We start from the raw sequence: 14,555 nt of genomic DNA, 5'->3' as shown, positions 1-14,555 counted from the left end.
AAAGAAAAAAATGTGTTCCAGGAAAATGCAGGCTTGCTATTTTCACCTCAAGGCTACTTAGGTTCAAACTCTTTTTATAAAGACAAGCATGTAAGCAAGATCAAATGTGAGCTTTGTACTGGCAGTCAATGTTTGCCTCTTTTGAGATGATTGGTGCTCTGTCAAAGGAAATGTTTTATTGCTGATAGTGAATAACAGACTTCAGTGAAGTGCATGGAGTGGACACCATTAGCAGTTCTGGAGAAGACTAGAATTTAGGAGAACTTCAATGAAGGTAAAGCACGGGCACAGGGAAACTATGAAGTGGAGATGAATGCAAAGTACTGACCTGAGGGAGGTTATTGATGACATCCTGGGATATTATCCTTGGAAGTAATCTTTGTTTCTTATTTTTGTTTAATGATTTGGTGGAAAAATCCAAACAGCAAAGTGATGAGATTAAAAAAGTGAAAAGGAAAGAATTGCTGTTAGAAAAGGATGAACTGATAAGGTTGAGGTATGGGATCATCATAGGAGTGACTGAGCAACAAAATGATGCAAGACAGCTACACAAGGAGCATCATTACCAATATCAGGCAATGGCACAAAAATCAAACACTTATCTTAGGATGTGTAACTGGAGAGTTGTGGCAGGAAAGTGTTGATGCCAGCATGTCTGGCCATCTCCTTAAGGAATTGCATGCAGTTGTGAGCAACCTTCTTCAGAGAGCAGCAGCTGATCTAGTGTGCCTAGAGAAGGCTGTTAGCACAGCCAAGGAAAAGAACAGTCTATTTTAGGAGGTTACCAGAGCAAGGACTGTTTGATGCAGCAGAATGAAAGCTGGGACAGAGGATGTAGTTGCCATCTGCCATAAACCAGGGAAAATGGGGTGTGAATTGGAAGGGGGTGTTGAATATGAGGACAAAACTGTGTGTGAATGTTTTTGTGCTAGAAAATGAAAGCAAGGACCTAACAAAGCATCTCAGGTTCTAGAACATCCTTCTGATCAGACCAGCAATGGCAGAACCCCAAGCATTTTAGCTCAGAGTCAGTCCTGTGACTTACTGCTGCAACTGCAAGGGAGACTGGATGTCATTGCCTGACAAAACCCCTGCCTGTCCAGACTTCTACCTCTGGGCCCTGCAATCGAAATTTTAAAATAATATATATCTAAACCTCATTCTATACCTTGGCACGTTTTCAGCCATTACTACGTGCCAGGATGTGAGAGAAAATAAAAGTCTGTTCAGCCTATCCTGTCTGACTCATTTGGTGCTGCCATGGGCAGCAAAGCTGCTGAACACCTGGAGAACTCGAAACAATGGGGCTGCACCAGCCCTGACCACCTCAGGAGGAAGATGGGGAAACAATGCTTGTGAGCAACAAGCCTGTTTTAAGTGAAATATTACTTCATTTCTTGTTTCTCCTTTGGGCAGAAATAGAGTATTACTAACCAGTTCCTTCATCTTCACAGATTTACGTATTAGAGGAAAGCAATGATTAAAATGGCTTTGAAAGACATTGCAGCTTCAAGAAGAGCTACTCCAGAGCAAGGCTTGGGGCAGCAGGGAGGTTTTGACAGTGAGAGTGCTCACATACCAGGGTCAGTGCAGCTTTGGGACAGCAGGTGTGTTCAAAAACAGTGGATCCTCCAGGACATACCCTCAGAGCTGGTGTGAAACAAGGAAGCTGTGTATCCACTTGTTTCTCTCCTGCAAAAAAGATTTCCAGACCCACAGCCTCCAGCCTGGCACTTCGTCCAGAGCCACTCTCTCCTCAATGCCCAGGCAGGGAAAGGAGATGATCTCTGCAGGGAAAATGTCTGCTCTTCATACACCCCAATGCTTGGCAGCAGCTGCCACACTCCAGGCTGCCTGTGGGTCTGGGGTGGTTTCACACAGCTGTCAGCACACACACACTGTGTTTAGAGACACTCTGTGAGAGAAAGCCAGGAGGAATCCTGTGTTTATCTCAGTTTTTAGGGAAAGCCTGAGATGCTTCAGATGAGGGAACCCATTGGGAACTGGAAAAGGCATAAGACTAGCTGCACCCTTTTCTGTAGCATCTTGGGATATTTTCCAGGAATACAAATTGCTGGATCTCACTTCTAGATCCCAAATCAATACTTCCACCTTCCATTAGGAAGTTTTGAAGCCCCTGCCAGCCAGTTAAATTGCCAATCCCTCACCTGAAAGGAACTTGCTTGCCTTGAAATTGCTCCACAACCACAAACCTGCTTTCACTTGGGTGAATTAATGTAGCTGTTGCCAAGGCCAGCAGAACTCTCTCCTTTTAATTTTCTAGATTTGCATAACTCTGGAAATCTGTGCTTAAAACTTTATGCTGTTTCACACGGTTCTGTGTCCTAACTCTAGGCTTTTGGCAATCACTGTCTTGCCCACTGAAACCAGTAGTGAATGTTGGTTAGGGCAGATAGATTGCGTCTAAATACCGATGGAAGGTTTACCAAAGAGAAACTGTGACTAACTGACCAGAACACACATTCCAAAAATAACAGACTAATGTAAATATCTCACAAAACTACTGCAGACACTAATAATACAGTTTTTCTTGACTCCTTTTCTTGAGTCCCTACCTATGCAGGCAAACCGCCCAAACTGACTCTAATTTCCTCCTTTTATTTTTTCCTTCATTAATTCCTTTATAAAGTATTTTTGCTAGAGAGGGAAACCAGTTTCCTAGCTGTTTTCAACAACTTTTTCTCTTGTCCTGCTGCTGTTTAAGAAAAACAGATGTTTTTGCTCAACAGGTTTTTGAAAGCATTGAGGTAACATTTATTGCCTCTTGCAATGAGACTGAGCCACTTTACTTAGAAGTTAGAAAGAAAATTTTAAAAATTAATTATTTCAAATCACGATACTCCTATTCCTTACCATTGCCAGCAGGTTTCCACAGGGGAAACAAAGTGAAGTTTCAGAAATATCTCTGTTAGTGATTACAGAAGGAGAGAACCTACCTCATATCCCAAACTAGTTTCAGCTCTGCAGGAGAAGCTGAAATAAAAAGCAACTATTTCTTATTTACTTAGTGATATCTAGGCCAACAATATGAACTGCTCCCTGGTTATATTCAATTTGCTCACACAAAAGAAGAAAAAGCACATTTCTTTGAGAGTAAAATAGCTCTTTAAAATTGTTGTTATCACTCCAGTTCTCCCTAATTCCTCAGTGAGTTCTTACCCACAAATACAAACCTTGGATTTTTAAGACTTGGTATAAGCATTGTATGTGCATTACCTATTTTTTCCTCCCTTTTGTTGTATGACCATGAGATAAAGTATTTTCCTTATAATATTTCTAGAGGTATTTTTTTTTTCTAAAGTGCCTCAGAAGTGCAAAGCAATATATAACTATTTGGTAATAAGAGTATTGGTGAGAAAAATGCAGCTACCTAAGTGTTTAGAAACAGGCACATCAAAGATCCTGCTCTCTCACAGAAACTAATAAATCTGATGCAACATTAAATAGTCATATTGCTGCATATACATGCAGACAGCAATTAAAGTTAGGACAAAACAGATTCCTTGTTAAAACACATTTTCTATGAGCCTGGATCTTGATTTAGTAATAAATAATAAAATGAGTATTGGTTTGCTATTAATATCTTAAATAATAAATGACAGCATAATAAATAATCATAAACCAGGATTTTGCATTTTTAACCATGAATTTATTTACTATGAGATGTTATGCATGGTGTGAAAATAACTAGGAAAAAAATCCAAATAAAAGTAACATGACTGATCAAAAGAAAAGGGAAGAAAAAAAACTTCCTAAATACAACCACCAGCTCACAAGGAGTTAATGGTCAAAATTCCCTGTGTGAACAATGGTGCTGTTGGAGTTGCTTTTTAAAGAAAAGACACCAGAGATTTCTAAGCACAAATATTAAGAAGCTACACAGAGATGCGTCTCAAGTCACACTGTAAACATAAGAGGGAGATTAAGGCTACTTTCTTGTTCTCCTGCATTTTCCTAGACTAACTGTGGAGGGCTACAGCATCCTGACCATTAGGATCACCAGGATGAAGCAGCTGCCTAAATCTGCTCCACTTCTCCACTATGAACACATTAGATACATGCCTGAAAGGGAATACAAAAAGTGGTGGGACAGTTCTGTAGAAAACACGTTGTGGTGAGACCCAGAAGCAGCCACAGCCTGAGCTGAATGACTGGCAAGAAGCAGAGTAGAGAGGTAATTAACTGATGCTTCCCAGAAAAGCTTTGAGGGAAATGACTGTGTCATCATGTGTATTAATTCAGTGTATGTGTTCCTGAAAAATTACTTTGCTGAAAGCACATAGGGTTTTAAAAATCTTCCTGGGAATCACTGTAGTGCCTCCTTCCCTGTAAAACAAGGTAATTTTGCTGCCTCTGCTGAAAGGACAAAGAGATTTGAACAATAGGGCTACAGAGAATAACAACTTCCCACGCAGATATTCAGCTATTGCTGTCCAGCCCTGAGGAATGAATCATGTAAGTGGTTAAAGTCTGAGGATGTTTCATAGGCTGAACAGCATGAAAAGGTTTTTGGGAATTGGACAAGATACCCATGACCACACAGTTAGAAATTGCTAGAGAGAAGCAGAAGACTTCTAGTCTGCTTTGGAGTTGGCCAATGTTGTCTTTAACCCCTGTGACACAGAGGAAGGCCACCTTCAGTAGAAAAGCTGTGTCTGAAAACTATAAAACAAATCCATTTAGGCCAGTCTGAGTAGGGAAGAGGGAAGCTGGGGGCAGTTGCTATTATGACCCTCATCCACATATCACCCTTCACAAATAAATATTTGAACAGACAAGTATCTTCTGCCTCATACAATTCCTACTTTGGCTTCTCTAGTTTCTCTTTCAGAGTAGTATTATACCATCCTGACCTTAGAAGTGATTCAAACAACTGATTTTTATTTTCCCTTCCCTTCCCTTCCCTTCCCTTCCCTTCCCTTCCCTTCCCTTCCCTTCCCTTCCCTTCCCTTCCCTTCCCTTCCCATTTTTCAGATATGGGTCTATATTCTTAATTTGTTAGGTTTTTTTATTTCTTAGAGTTTTAGCCCATAAAGCCTTGCATTTAAGAGAAGTAAGCCCTGGCAGATGAAAAAGAAATAAAGGTAGCAAGTCACTTTTGTGAGTTCAAATTTTGTCCCCAGACACTCAAACAAAGGAAGAAAATGAATTTTTCATTTAATTTTTATTTTAATCTGAAAATATACAGTTTGGATCCACTAGATTCAGATGCCATCTTAACAAGATAGGCAAAACTTATTTTATTTAATTCAAATACTGTTGTGCAGTTATGATTTTCAGATTGGGAAGCTATCTAGAAGGGAAAAAATAATTTTCAATGATCATCTGAGAGGAGGGAAAAAAGAAATAAAAATCCTGTTTGGAAGTCTTAGAATGAAAAAGTAAACAGCTTGTCACTTGCAAGTAGGGGAAAATTTTGAAGACTCTCAAGGCAGAAATCTTAGCAGGCATTTCTGACTCATTTGATTTCCTGTCTTTTACTCTCCAGTGGGTACATCCTTGGTCAAGGTCACCTTTCTCTTCGTTAAGGAGTAATGATGTTTACATGCCATGTTCAAATAGTTTCCCTTCAAAAGGACTTCAAAATACAGCCTCTTCCTTGGGATCTCTGCATTCAATTGTATGTTATGTTTTTGCAACAAGGGAAAAAAGAAGGGACAGGCAACAAGTCCTTCTGCCCCCAATACAGTGCAGAAAAAAAATCTGCCTTTATAAATACAACACTGGTGCTGACTGGCTGGAGTCTGCTTACCCTAATGAGCTTAAAATCTTATTTGCAGAGGACATCTGTCAAGGCAGAAGTGAGGTACGCAAGTCCTCTTAATCCATTAGCTCTAAATCCAGCCGAGCTCTCACACTCCTTTTTTTGAATTGAAGAAGAAAACCCAGGTGGGAACATAAAATGGAACAGAGCACAACTTCAAGAGTGGATCCTATGCAATAAGCACACGAGATTTCAAGGCAAACAACAATGAAAACTGACAACAAAACTGGGATGACGATGGAAAACTCCTGAGAAACAGGCCAGTCTGCAGCTCAGGATGACACAGTGAGTTTGATTTTTACTTGTGTTTTCCCGACTTCTTCTGGATTTTTAATCAAAAATAAAGACAAAGAAAGGATGGGCTGCACACCTTCTCACAGTGAGATTGATGGTACTGCTGCAAGAAGTGGTCTTAAGGCTTTGAATAAACCCAAAAGTGTTTTGCCGATTGATTCAAGAGATAAAGGAATCCCTCTGCTGGTTAAAGGTTCATCTTGCTACAATATTGATGAATATGGGATCCAGAGGAAGGACTACCTGGAAGAAGAGGAGGATAGACTCTCAGAGCAGGACGAAAATGATAATTTGCAATTATCTTCCAAGGCTCATTCAGATTCCCAGATTTCCAGGGAAGACAAGAAAATTGAGAGGACAGCCACAGATGCTGAAGTCATTATGTCCGAGCTGATTGAGTCTCAGAAGCACATCACTGAGTCCATAGAGATCAGAAAGCAAACCTCCTGCGAATCAGAAGCATCAGCTTTCATCTGGGATGACAAGAATGAGAGCAATGCAAAGCAAATTCCAAAGAAAGGAAAGAAGAAAAAATCCCATAAGCTGGCAAAGCAAGGCCAACCTAACAAAAATAAAGAAAAGTCCGCTTTGGCCCCGTGTGAGACAGAGAAGAAGGTAGACTTCCCAGAACTGCTGGTCAAGGCTCACCAGAGTGCGTATGCCTACCTAAATCCCAACCTCTCCAAGTATGAAACTATTCTGCACATGGCCAACCAGGCCACCCAAACTCAGCTCTTCCTACAGCAGATGATCAGCTTCCTTGTGCTTCGCTTTGATGAAATCAACCAGCTCTTGGAAGAAATTGCCAATGATGGGGAAAATCTTCTCAAAGATGTAGGCGGGAATCTGGTGTGGCCAGCAGAAAAAGACGATTTGAAGGAGCATCCTGATCTTCTGCAGCAGCTACTGCAGTACACGGTCAACAAAATGCAGCTGGTGAGTGGGATGCTGGCCACCCTCACCTCCAACGCCCTGCAGGAGACCTGCAGCTACCTGCAGTCTGCTGCAAGCAACTTGGAAGGCAAACTGAGAGCAAAGCAAAGCTTTGATGAGCACCTGCTACGGACAATAAAGCTGCTTGAAGCCTCAACTGTGGGACCCTCTCAGTCCCACGGTGATGACAGGACTCTCTGTTCTGAGGACAGTGGCATTGGTGTGGACAATGAATCCCTCAAAGAGTTCAGTGCTCTCAGCCAGCATGGAGGACAGCCAAGTGATTCTTGTGCACAGGGACATCCATCCCGAAAGCATGCCAGAGCAGTGGAGCATGTGAATGGTGGGACAGCATCAGCAGGCACAGCTGCATCCCATGGCTGTGCACTGGAAAAGTGTTTTAAAGACATATTTCATTCATCTGTGCAAAGTAGGGAAGTGGTGTCTTGTCAGGGTGGAGTACCAGAAGGCACTTCTACCACACCCCAGTATGCAAGCTTGAGCAAAAGGCGCTCCTACAACTCCTCACAATCTGATTCTACTCTGGAAGGTGAACATTTCAAAATCTGTGAATCAACAGATGTTCCTTCTGATGAGGATGAGGATGAGGATGAGGATGAGGATGATGACGACGAAGGGAGCACCCTGGGGGAGGATGATGACAGCACAAGTTTATCAGAAATGGGGAAGGATGCTCTGCCGAAGAGGTCCCTGTCTTCACCTTCACTCACTGATAACATGCAAAGGCAGTCCATCAAGAGGACAGAGAATGCAGATACAGAAGAAATAATTTTGAAGATGAAAGATGCCATCAGTGAAAAAATCAAGTTTGTCCCAGCTAAATCCCGGCGTAGAGAATGGATAGAGGATGAGAGTGGAAGAGCAGTCCTAGCAAAAAGGCCTAGTACAGCAACAGGCAGACAGAGAACATTTGGGAAACAGCGACGGTCCAGGTCAGAGGAGTCCCTCAGAAGCCAAGCAGAGGACCCGACTCTCCTAGAACTTCAGAGAACTCAAAAGGAGCTCAGCAAAAGGCTGGAAATGTTGTATGGAAAGGATTCAGCTAACAACCTAGAGCTTTGGAAATCAAGAGCAGCACCTTATTTGCAGGATGAACAAATTACATCTAGGTCCTCCCGCAAACTGAAGGCAGGCCTCTCAAAAAATTTCAGCATCCTGCCTAACCAGGATAAAGCCCCTTTGTTCACATCTGATCAGAATCCTGCCCACCAGCCAAATGAAAAGAGAGGCAGGAAGCCTGCAAAAGCTACTGTGCCTACCCAGGAGAGATCAGGAGGCAAAGAAAACGAGCCTCCTGCACCACAAACAGTCAGTGGCAGCAGCTGTACCCCCCGGCAGTCTGTCAAAAAACTTATTGAAACCTTCAGTCCTACTGATGATCTTGCAAAAGCCACACCTCTAAGATCCTTAGGACCAATAAAGTGCATCAGAAAATTTGGACTTCCAGTCACCCCACCCACCATTCCCTTTCAGAGAGGCCTGGCACCTTTAAATCTTAAGCATCGTATTTCACCAGTAGAAGACACAAACACCAATGACATTTCTTCTAGCTTTCCAGATGCCTTTCTTCCTGCACCACCTGCAGAGTTAAGCAAGAAGGACACAAAGGAAGAGACTGATGAAGACACTGAGAACCTGCCACCACCACCACCTGAAATGTTAGTGGACACTTCTTCTGAAAATTTATCCGAGCCGGAAGAAACTGCAAGAATAGAAGGAAAGTCTTCAGAAGATGCCAAAAAGCCTACCAAACCAGAACTGCATGCTGCTAAGAGATCACAAGTTTCCCCAAAAATGAAAGCCTCTCTTCAATCCATTGACTTATTGCCAAGTAAAAATATCAGCGGCCCCAGTGCAGTGGCTAATAAAGCTCTAAGGAATACCAGGCCAAGGGATGAGAAACTGAAGAGGTACTCTCTGGAGCTGAACCCTACCAACGTGCACATTCCTAGCCAGGAGGAGATATTAGCAACCCAGAGAAAAGAGGCTGCGGATTTATACAAGCAAACCCATAAAATTATTCCTCTACAAAATCCCAGTGGGGTTTCAAGCCCACAGGGCACTGGCTCAGAGAGCAAGGGGCCCAATTCACCTGCAGCTTCAGGGCTGTTCCAGAAGCACAGCTGTCCTGATTCGCTCCGGGGCAATGAAAAAGGCTCACCGTTTGCCAGGAGGGTCTCCCCAACGAGAACTCCTCCTTCTTCACCAACTGAGAAACGGCTTTTCAGCCCCCCAGCGCATCACAGACACTCTCTGCAGGCTTTTATCAACACGCAGCCGAGCTCACCCACCATGCAGAGGAAACCCAGTCCCCCCTCTAGCCCCAGAGTGCCCAGCCCACCCTCGCAGAAGAAGCTGCCCTCTCCACCACTGCAGCGAAAACCATTCAGCCCTCCTGCAGGGCACAGGCAAAGCTCACCAACAGCTCAGCGGCTGGCAGGCTCCCCTGCTCCTTTCCCCACCACCCCCTCCCCTCCAGCCTCCCCATCTCGCTCCTACAAGGGGCCAAGAGCTGGACTGGATGCTGGGGATGAGCACCAGCTCTCCTCCAAGAGGGGCAGCAATGTCCATTCGATATTTTGCCCGGCCACTTCTTCCTTATTCGAAGCCAGACCTCCAGTAGTACCCACCAAATGTACTGCTGAGGTGACCAGCCAGCCTGAAGCTTCATCACATTCCCAAAAGAGCAGTCTGCTATTCCAGCAGCCCGGAGACAGGACCAGAAAGCTGTCCCTGAGCACCACCAGTCCTCAGCCGTTCGTAAGGAGAAGTTTCTCTGACCGCCGACCAGGGGTCCAGCTTCATCTTCCAGCTCCTCTAACAGCTGGCAGTGAACCCACACTTAACCAAGCAAGGTAAGAAACCTCATGCCAGAAAAGCAGACCTATAGCACTGTGTTGGCTTTCTAAACTTCTGATGGGAATTTAGTGTTGTTAAGAGGTTTCCCAGAAAGATGCCCTGTTCATGTGCAGAAGAGATGGCTGGGCAAAGAAAGCACTGTAGCTGGACTGGATTATTATTATTATCAGTCCCTTACAACTGAAATAATCTGTTTTGTTTTGTTACCTCAGATTTCAGTAGACTACCAATCTGAATGAAGGGAAGAGTTAATTTGCCATGGCTTGCTCAAGCCTTATGTTTACACATAAGCTGTGACAGGCACCCCAGGGAAAATATAGTGTTGGTTTCATGGCACAGAATTCCCTTTATTTGTGTGGGGGCTAAGGGCATCCACATTCAGTTCTTAAAAGCTCTGAAATAACCCTTGGGTTATAAACATAAATATTCATGAGAAGATAGGTTTGATCCAAGAGGAGGGGTGTTGTTCTATCATCAGCCTCTAATCCAGTAAACTGTTCAGCTGAAAGCTGTGGAGAATGTTTCAAATCAGCTAGCAAGAATGAGAAACAGATAATGTGTAAGCAAGGATCTGTGTGGAAATAATTATAGGTTGGATTTTTGAGCTTCTTGTGCACAATTTCATATCTAGGTGATGATTTCAAGTCTGATGGGTGCATCAGGCCAAGGCCAGTTTTTGAAGTGGAAAAGCATCCCATGGCTACTGAAGGTTCATTGCTCTGAAAAAGAAATTGGTCACCACATGCCAATTCCATGTTTGCAAAAATTGGTGGCCTCTTATTAAAAAAATGGGTTTAGCTTTAGATTTTGTCTACCGCCTGAAAAAAAAAAAATAAAACCAGCCAGGAAATAGAAGTGGGTATGTGGGAATACTCAAAGATGTGTAACAACCTGGAAGTGCAGTGTTGTTATTCTAGTTTCTTAACATCTTAGGATGTGTAAGTCAATTAAGCTTTAAGCTCCTCCGGTAACGTTTCCACACGTGAGCAGTATTTTTGCTCTTGCCCCAGAAGAGCTGCAGTCGCATGACTCATTGCCATGAGGAGAGACAGGGATTGCAAGAGCAACCCCAGCAGGATAAAACTGCACTTGTAGGTGCACAAGCACTCAGTGTGCTGTGAGCACAGGGACAGTCGTGGGCACTGAAGACAGATGTCCAGGTATTCCCTCCCCAGAGACAGAATAAGGACCAGCTATCCCATGCTGGCAGCAGAGGAATGTGCTGAACAACACATGTGAAAAACAAAGGGAAATGCAAACCATCTTGCGTTCCCAGTTCTAATATTGCATTGTAGTCTGACATTAGAATATTTCGTAAAATTCCTGTACTGTGTTGCTGGATTTTCTGTTGTTTTTAGGTACAGTGTGAAGTCAGCTTTGTCTACTCCAGTGCCTGGCAGCAAAAATAAATGTTTTCAAAAGAGTTTTTATATAGAACCTTGCAAGACAAAAGCCCCAGCAGTTTTATGGATGCATTTTAAAATCATTCTATTATAAATTGCTAGCTAATTTATACTTCAATGGGGTGTATTATCTTTCTATCATAGTCTGTGAGAGTATAGTGAGTAATATAAAAAAACCTCACTGTAAATAAAATCACTTCTTTCATGAAAAAGTCATATATCCTAGTGTTATGATCTAAAAAGTATATCCTGAGTCAAATTCAGCTTATCATTTATCCCAATGAACATCAGCTATAGTACTAGTCACTTAGGCCAAATTTATATCAACATAAGCAAAAAAGAAATTTAGGCCATTAATTACCACACACACTGATTTAAGATGCAATACACAGCTGTGTGTTTTCTTAGACCTAAAATAAGCTGCCTGGAGTAAATTTTGCAGACCTTGCCTTAAACAGCCTAAAATGAATATCACAGCCAATGTGCTGATGGGCAGAGAAGGACCATTTTAGGAATGAGCACATGGCAAAAGTTCTGAGAGCTCTTCACATCACTGCTGGTCCTGTCCTCCTGCTGAGGGCCCAACTGGTTGCCACAGCCAGATGTGAGCACCACATCACCCTGTGCAGATGCTGAGCCCTGCTGTGTTAGCAGGGTGCCTTAATAGGCCACACTCTGATCCATCTTTCTCCTCCAAGTTCATTAAACAGCCAGGACTTTCTTTGCTTTGTAATTCATCCAGCTGACAGAGGAAAATCTCAAAATGTCTAAACCTAATCCAAAACCTCCTCATTCTAGCAACGTTTGCATCTGCTCTCAAATGCACAAGCCATTACTACACAGCTGTCAGTATCCTGTCCTTCATTCCTTTTCTTGCTTTACCTCTTCTTTCCAAATGTAACAATGCCTTTTCTTTTTTTGTCTGTGTGGTGTTTTTCTGTGTTATTTTTCTGTGTTAGCAGCTTCATTAGTAGAAGGGAGCAGACACAGAGTCAAACCTGAGATACCATCAATCTTTTATAGGTAAAACATTCTCAAGACAAGTGAGTTATCCAGTTTCTTCCATGCTCACAAACTCAGGGATAGAAGAGATATATCCCCCCGCTCTCCCATACCAAATTAAAGCATCTGTTTGCTGAGAAGTAGGTTGCCAAAGATAATCTGGCAGGAGCTTGTACAAGCAAAAAAAGGCAGCTGAGTTGCCTCTCCCACACACCCCCTTTTAGAGGAAAAACACACACAAAAAAGAGGCAACTTCCATCTTATTTTGCCAGCTGGCATTGATGGGCATTAAATGTCAGCATTGTGCACAGATTTGTGTGTCTCCTGCACACTCACTGCTCTCCTGGAAGCCAAAACCCACTCTTTTTCCAAGCATGTCTTCTGCCCATCCCATGTTGTAAAGAATATCATGACTTAAAACATTATTAGCCCTAACCAGGGCTGGAGCTGGAGGTTTTGGATTTAGTCTTAGGTACCTGACAAGAACTTCAGTTTCAGGTTTCAGTTCTCAAGTCAGTACAACTGGCTCCTAATTGAGCAGCCTGTGGATGGATAGACTGAGATAACTTTGCTGGTTTCTGAGCTTGGTCATTTGACAGCAGTCAGCAATTACTGGCATCTCAGTGAGGCACAACACATACAGTTGCTCTGCTTATAGAAATTCTGTTAATCTGTAACATAATTTCTGTGTACGCACCTGAACAAAATAGTATTTTATTGAGATTGCTTCTGTCCCAAGAGGTAGAGCAGAGAGAGAAGATTAAATGCTATTGTCTTTAAGATATTGTTCAATGAGGGCTTGAGAATGGATTGGGTTGACTGAATCAGGCTCAAGCAAGTAGTCCAAATGAGCCCTCTGCAGCAGGGGGATATTTGAATCTGCATTATTTCATAACTGGACATGTGTCACAAATCTCTTCATTTAGCAGTTCAAATTATTAAAGTCCTAGCAGTCAGAGTAGGAACATAACAGCTTGTCTGTAGTTGAAAGCTCATTCAGTTTAGCAGTTTATGTACTTAAAATACAGTTATGATTCCCAGATAGCTCAGAAATATTTCCCCATGTTGAGCTTAAGCCATTTGAATTTGCTGCAGAGACACAGGGCACACTTCAGCAGGAAGGCACAGAGTGTGAGATACTCATGACTAGATCCACTGCTATGATCAATCTTGATACATAAAAGCCCTGTACCCCTAGGGAGTGCCAGAGCAACCCCAGCAACATCATTTGCACTTTCTGTGTCTCACTGCTCCTGTCTCCTGAGTGAGAGTAGCAGATTATAATACCAGAATTGCCCTCCCACAGTCGTGCTGGCGTGCTCAGAAATCACTGTAACCAGGCTAAGCAGATGCACATCAGAGGCAAGACCTTCCCTTTCCTTCAGCAGGAAGCAAGACTTGTTCACTCAAATCTGCCTCTGTCTGCAAGGGAACCCAGTCCCACACTGATCCCCTCTTAAACACACAAAATGTTTTCCTCCCAAGAGAGGTTTGGGAGGGAACAGTACAGTGCATTTGGCATGACAAGAGTAAAATCTGGATGGGGCATATAAAGAGCATGTATACAGAAGGAGATGGGGAATGACAGAGTATCATGCAGCATTTGTGCTTTGTGGGTTAACATGGTCTAATCAGTGCTGTTTTAAAAAGTCACAATTCATTAGCCTCTTAACTTAAGCATCTTTCCTTCTGCAGCTTGGAGAAGAGCCCTAGAAAAGCAAGTGACTCTTGGAACAGCTCTGGGGCTCCTGAAATCAGGGAATCCAACAGAGCCACTTCCCACCCTGAGCTCTATGTTGTGGGCCAGGGGCTGCAGAGAGACTGACAGCAAAAGCAGCCCCAGAGACACGAGCAAGGCCAGAGGCGCCAGAGAGAGGAAAAAGCCTTACCCAAGGCTCCAAGAAACAGCCTTACCCATGGCTTCATCTTCTCTTGCAAGGAAAATATGTGATGGCGTTGCATCAGAAACCCCAAACTGGGCTCAACAATCTAGTGAAGTACCAGCAAGATGCTTCTCCTTTCATTCCACGGTTTTACTTAAAGATCTACATGGGGCAAAAGAAACACTTTGTAGCTGGGTGAGTCTGAGGCAAATTTAGTTGATAAAGACAGGTCCTGTAGCCAAGTCCTTTTTTCCACTGTTTAGATAAAAGAGTTTAAAAAATAACACAAATTGTCATTATTCAGCATGTTACTTATTAAGTAGGCATCACAGCCTGTGTAAAAAGGGGCTGTTGTGACTTTCCCAGGAGGGAGGT

The 14,555-nt window shown here is 43.0% G+C and overlaps 1 protein-coding gene across 1 annotated transcript; it reads left to right on the top strand.

Moving 5' to 3' along the window:
- Window positions 1-6,142: 6,142 nt before the first annotated feature.
- Window positions 6,143-14,122, top strand: PCARE (photoreceptor cilium actin regulator). Its single transcript, XM_085057390.1, has 2 exons — window positions 6,143-9,888; window positions 13,993-14,122. Exons 1-2 carry the CDS (start codon window positions 6,143-6,145, stop codon window positions 14,120-14,122), a joined length of 3,876 nt encoding a protein of 1,291 aa, XP_084913516.1.
- Window positions 14,123-14,555: the final 433 nt, after the last annotated feature.

Source organism: Lichenostomus cassidix, chromosome 3 (assembly GCF_008360975.1).
Source record: "Lichenostomus cassidix isolate B80296 chromosome 3, HeHo_3.0, whole genome shotgun sequence".
In the NCBI taxonomy this organism is placed as follows: Eukaryota; Metazoa; Chordata; class Aves; order Passeriformes; family Meliphagidae; genus Lichenostomus; species Lichenostomus cassidix.
The sequence above is the reverse complement of the archived record's forward strand: the minus strand, read 5'-3'. Positions and strand labels throughout refer to the sequence as shown.

What these genes read in the sequence shown, in the direction of transcription:
- PCARE (XM_085057390.1), top strand. Translation starts at nt 6,143, where the DNA reads ATGGGCTGCACACCTTCTCACAGTGAGATTGATGGTACTGCTGCAAGA. An exon ending in CCCACACTTAACCAAGCAAG is followed by an intron (nt 9,889 to 13,992) that starts GTAAGAAACCTC and finishes TTCCTTCTGCAG; the next exon opens with CTTGGAGAAGAGCCCTAGAA.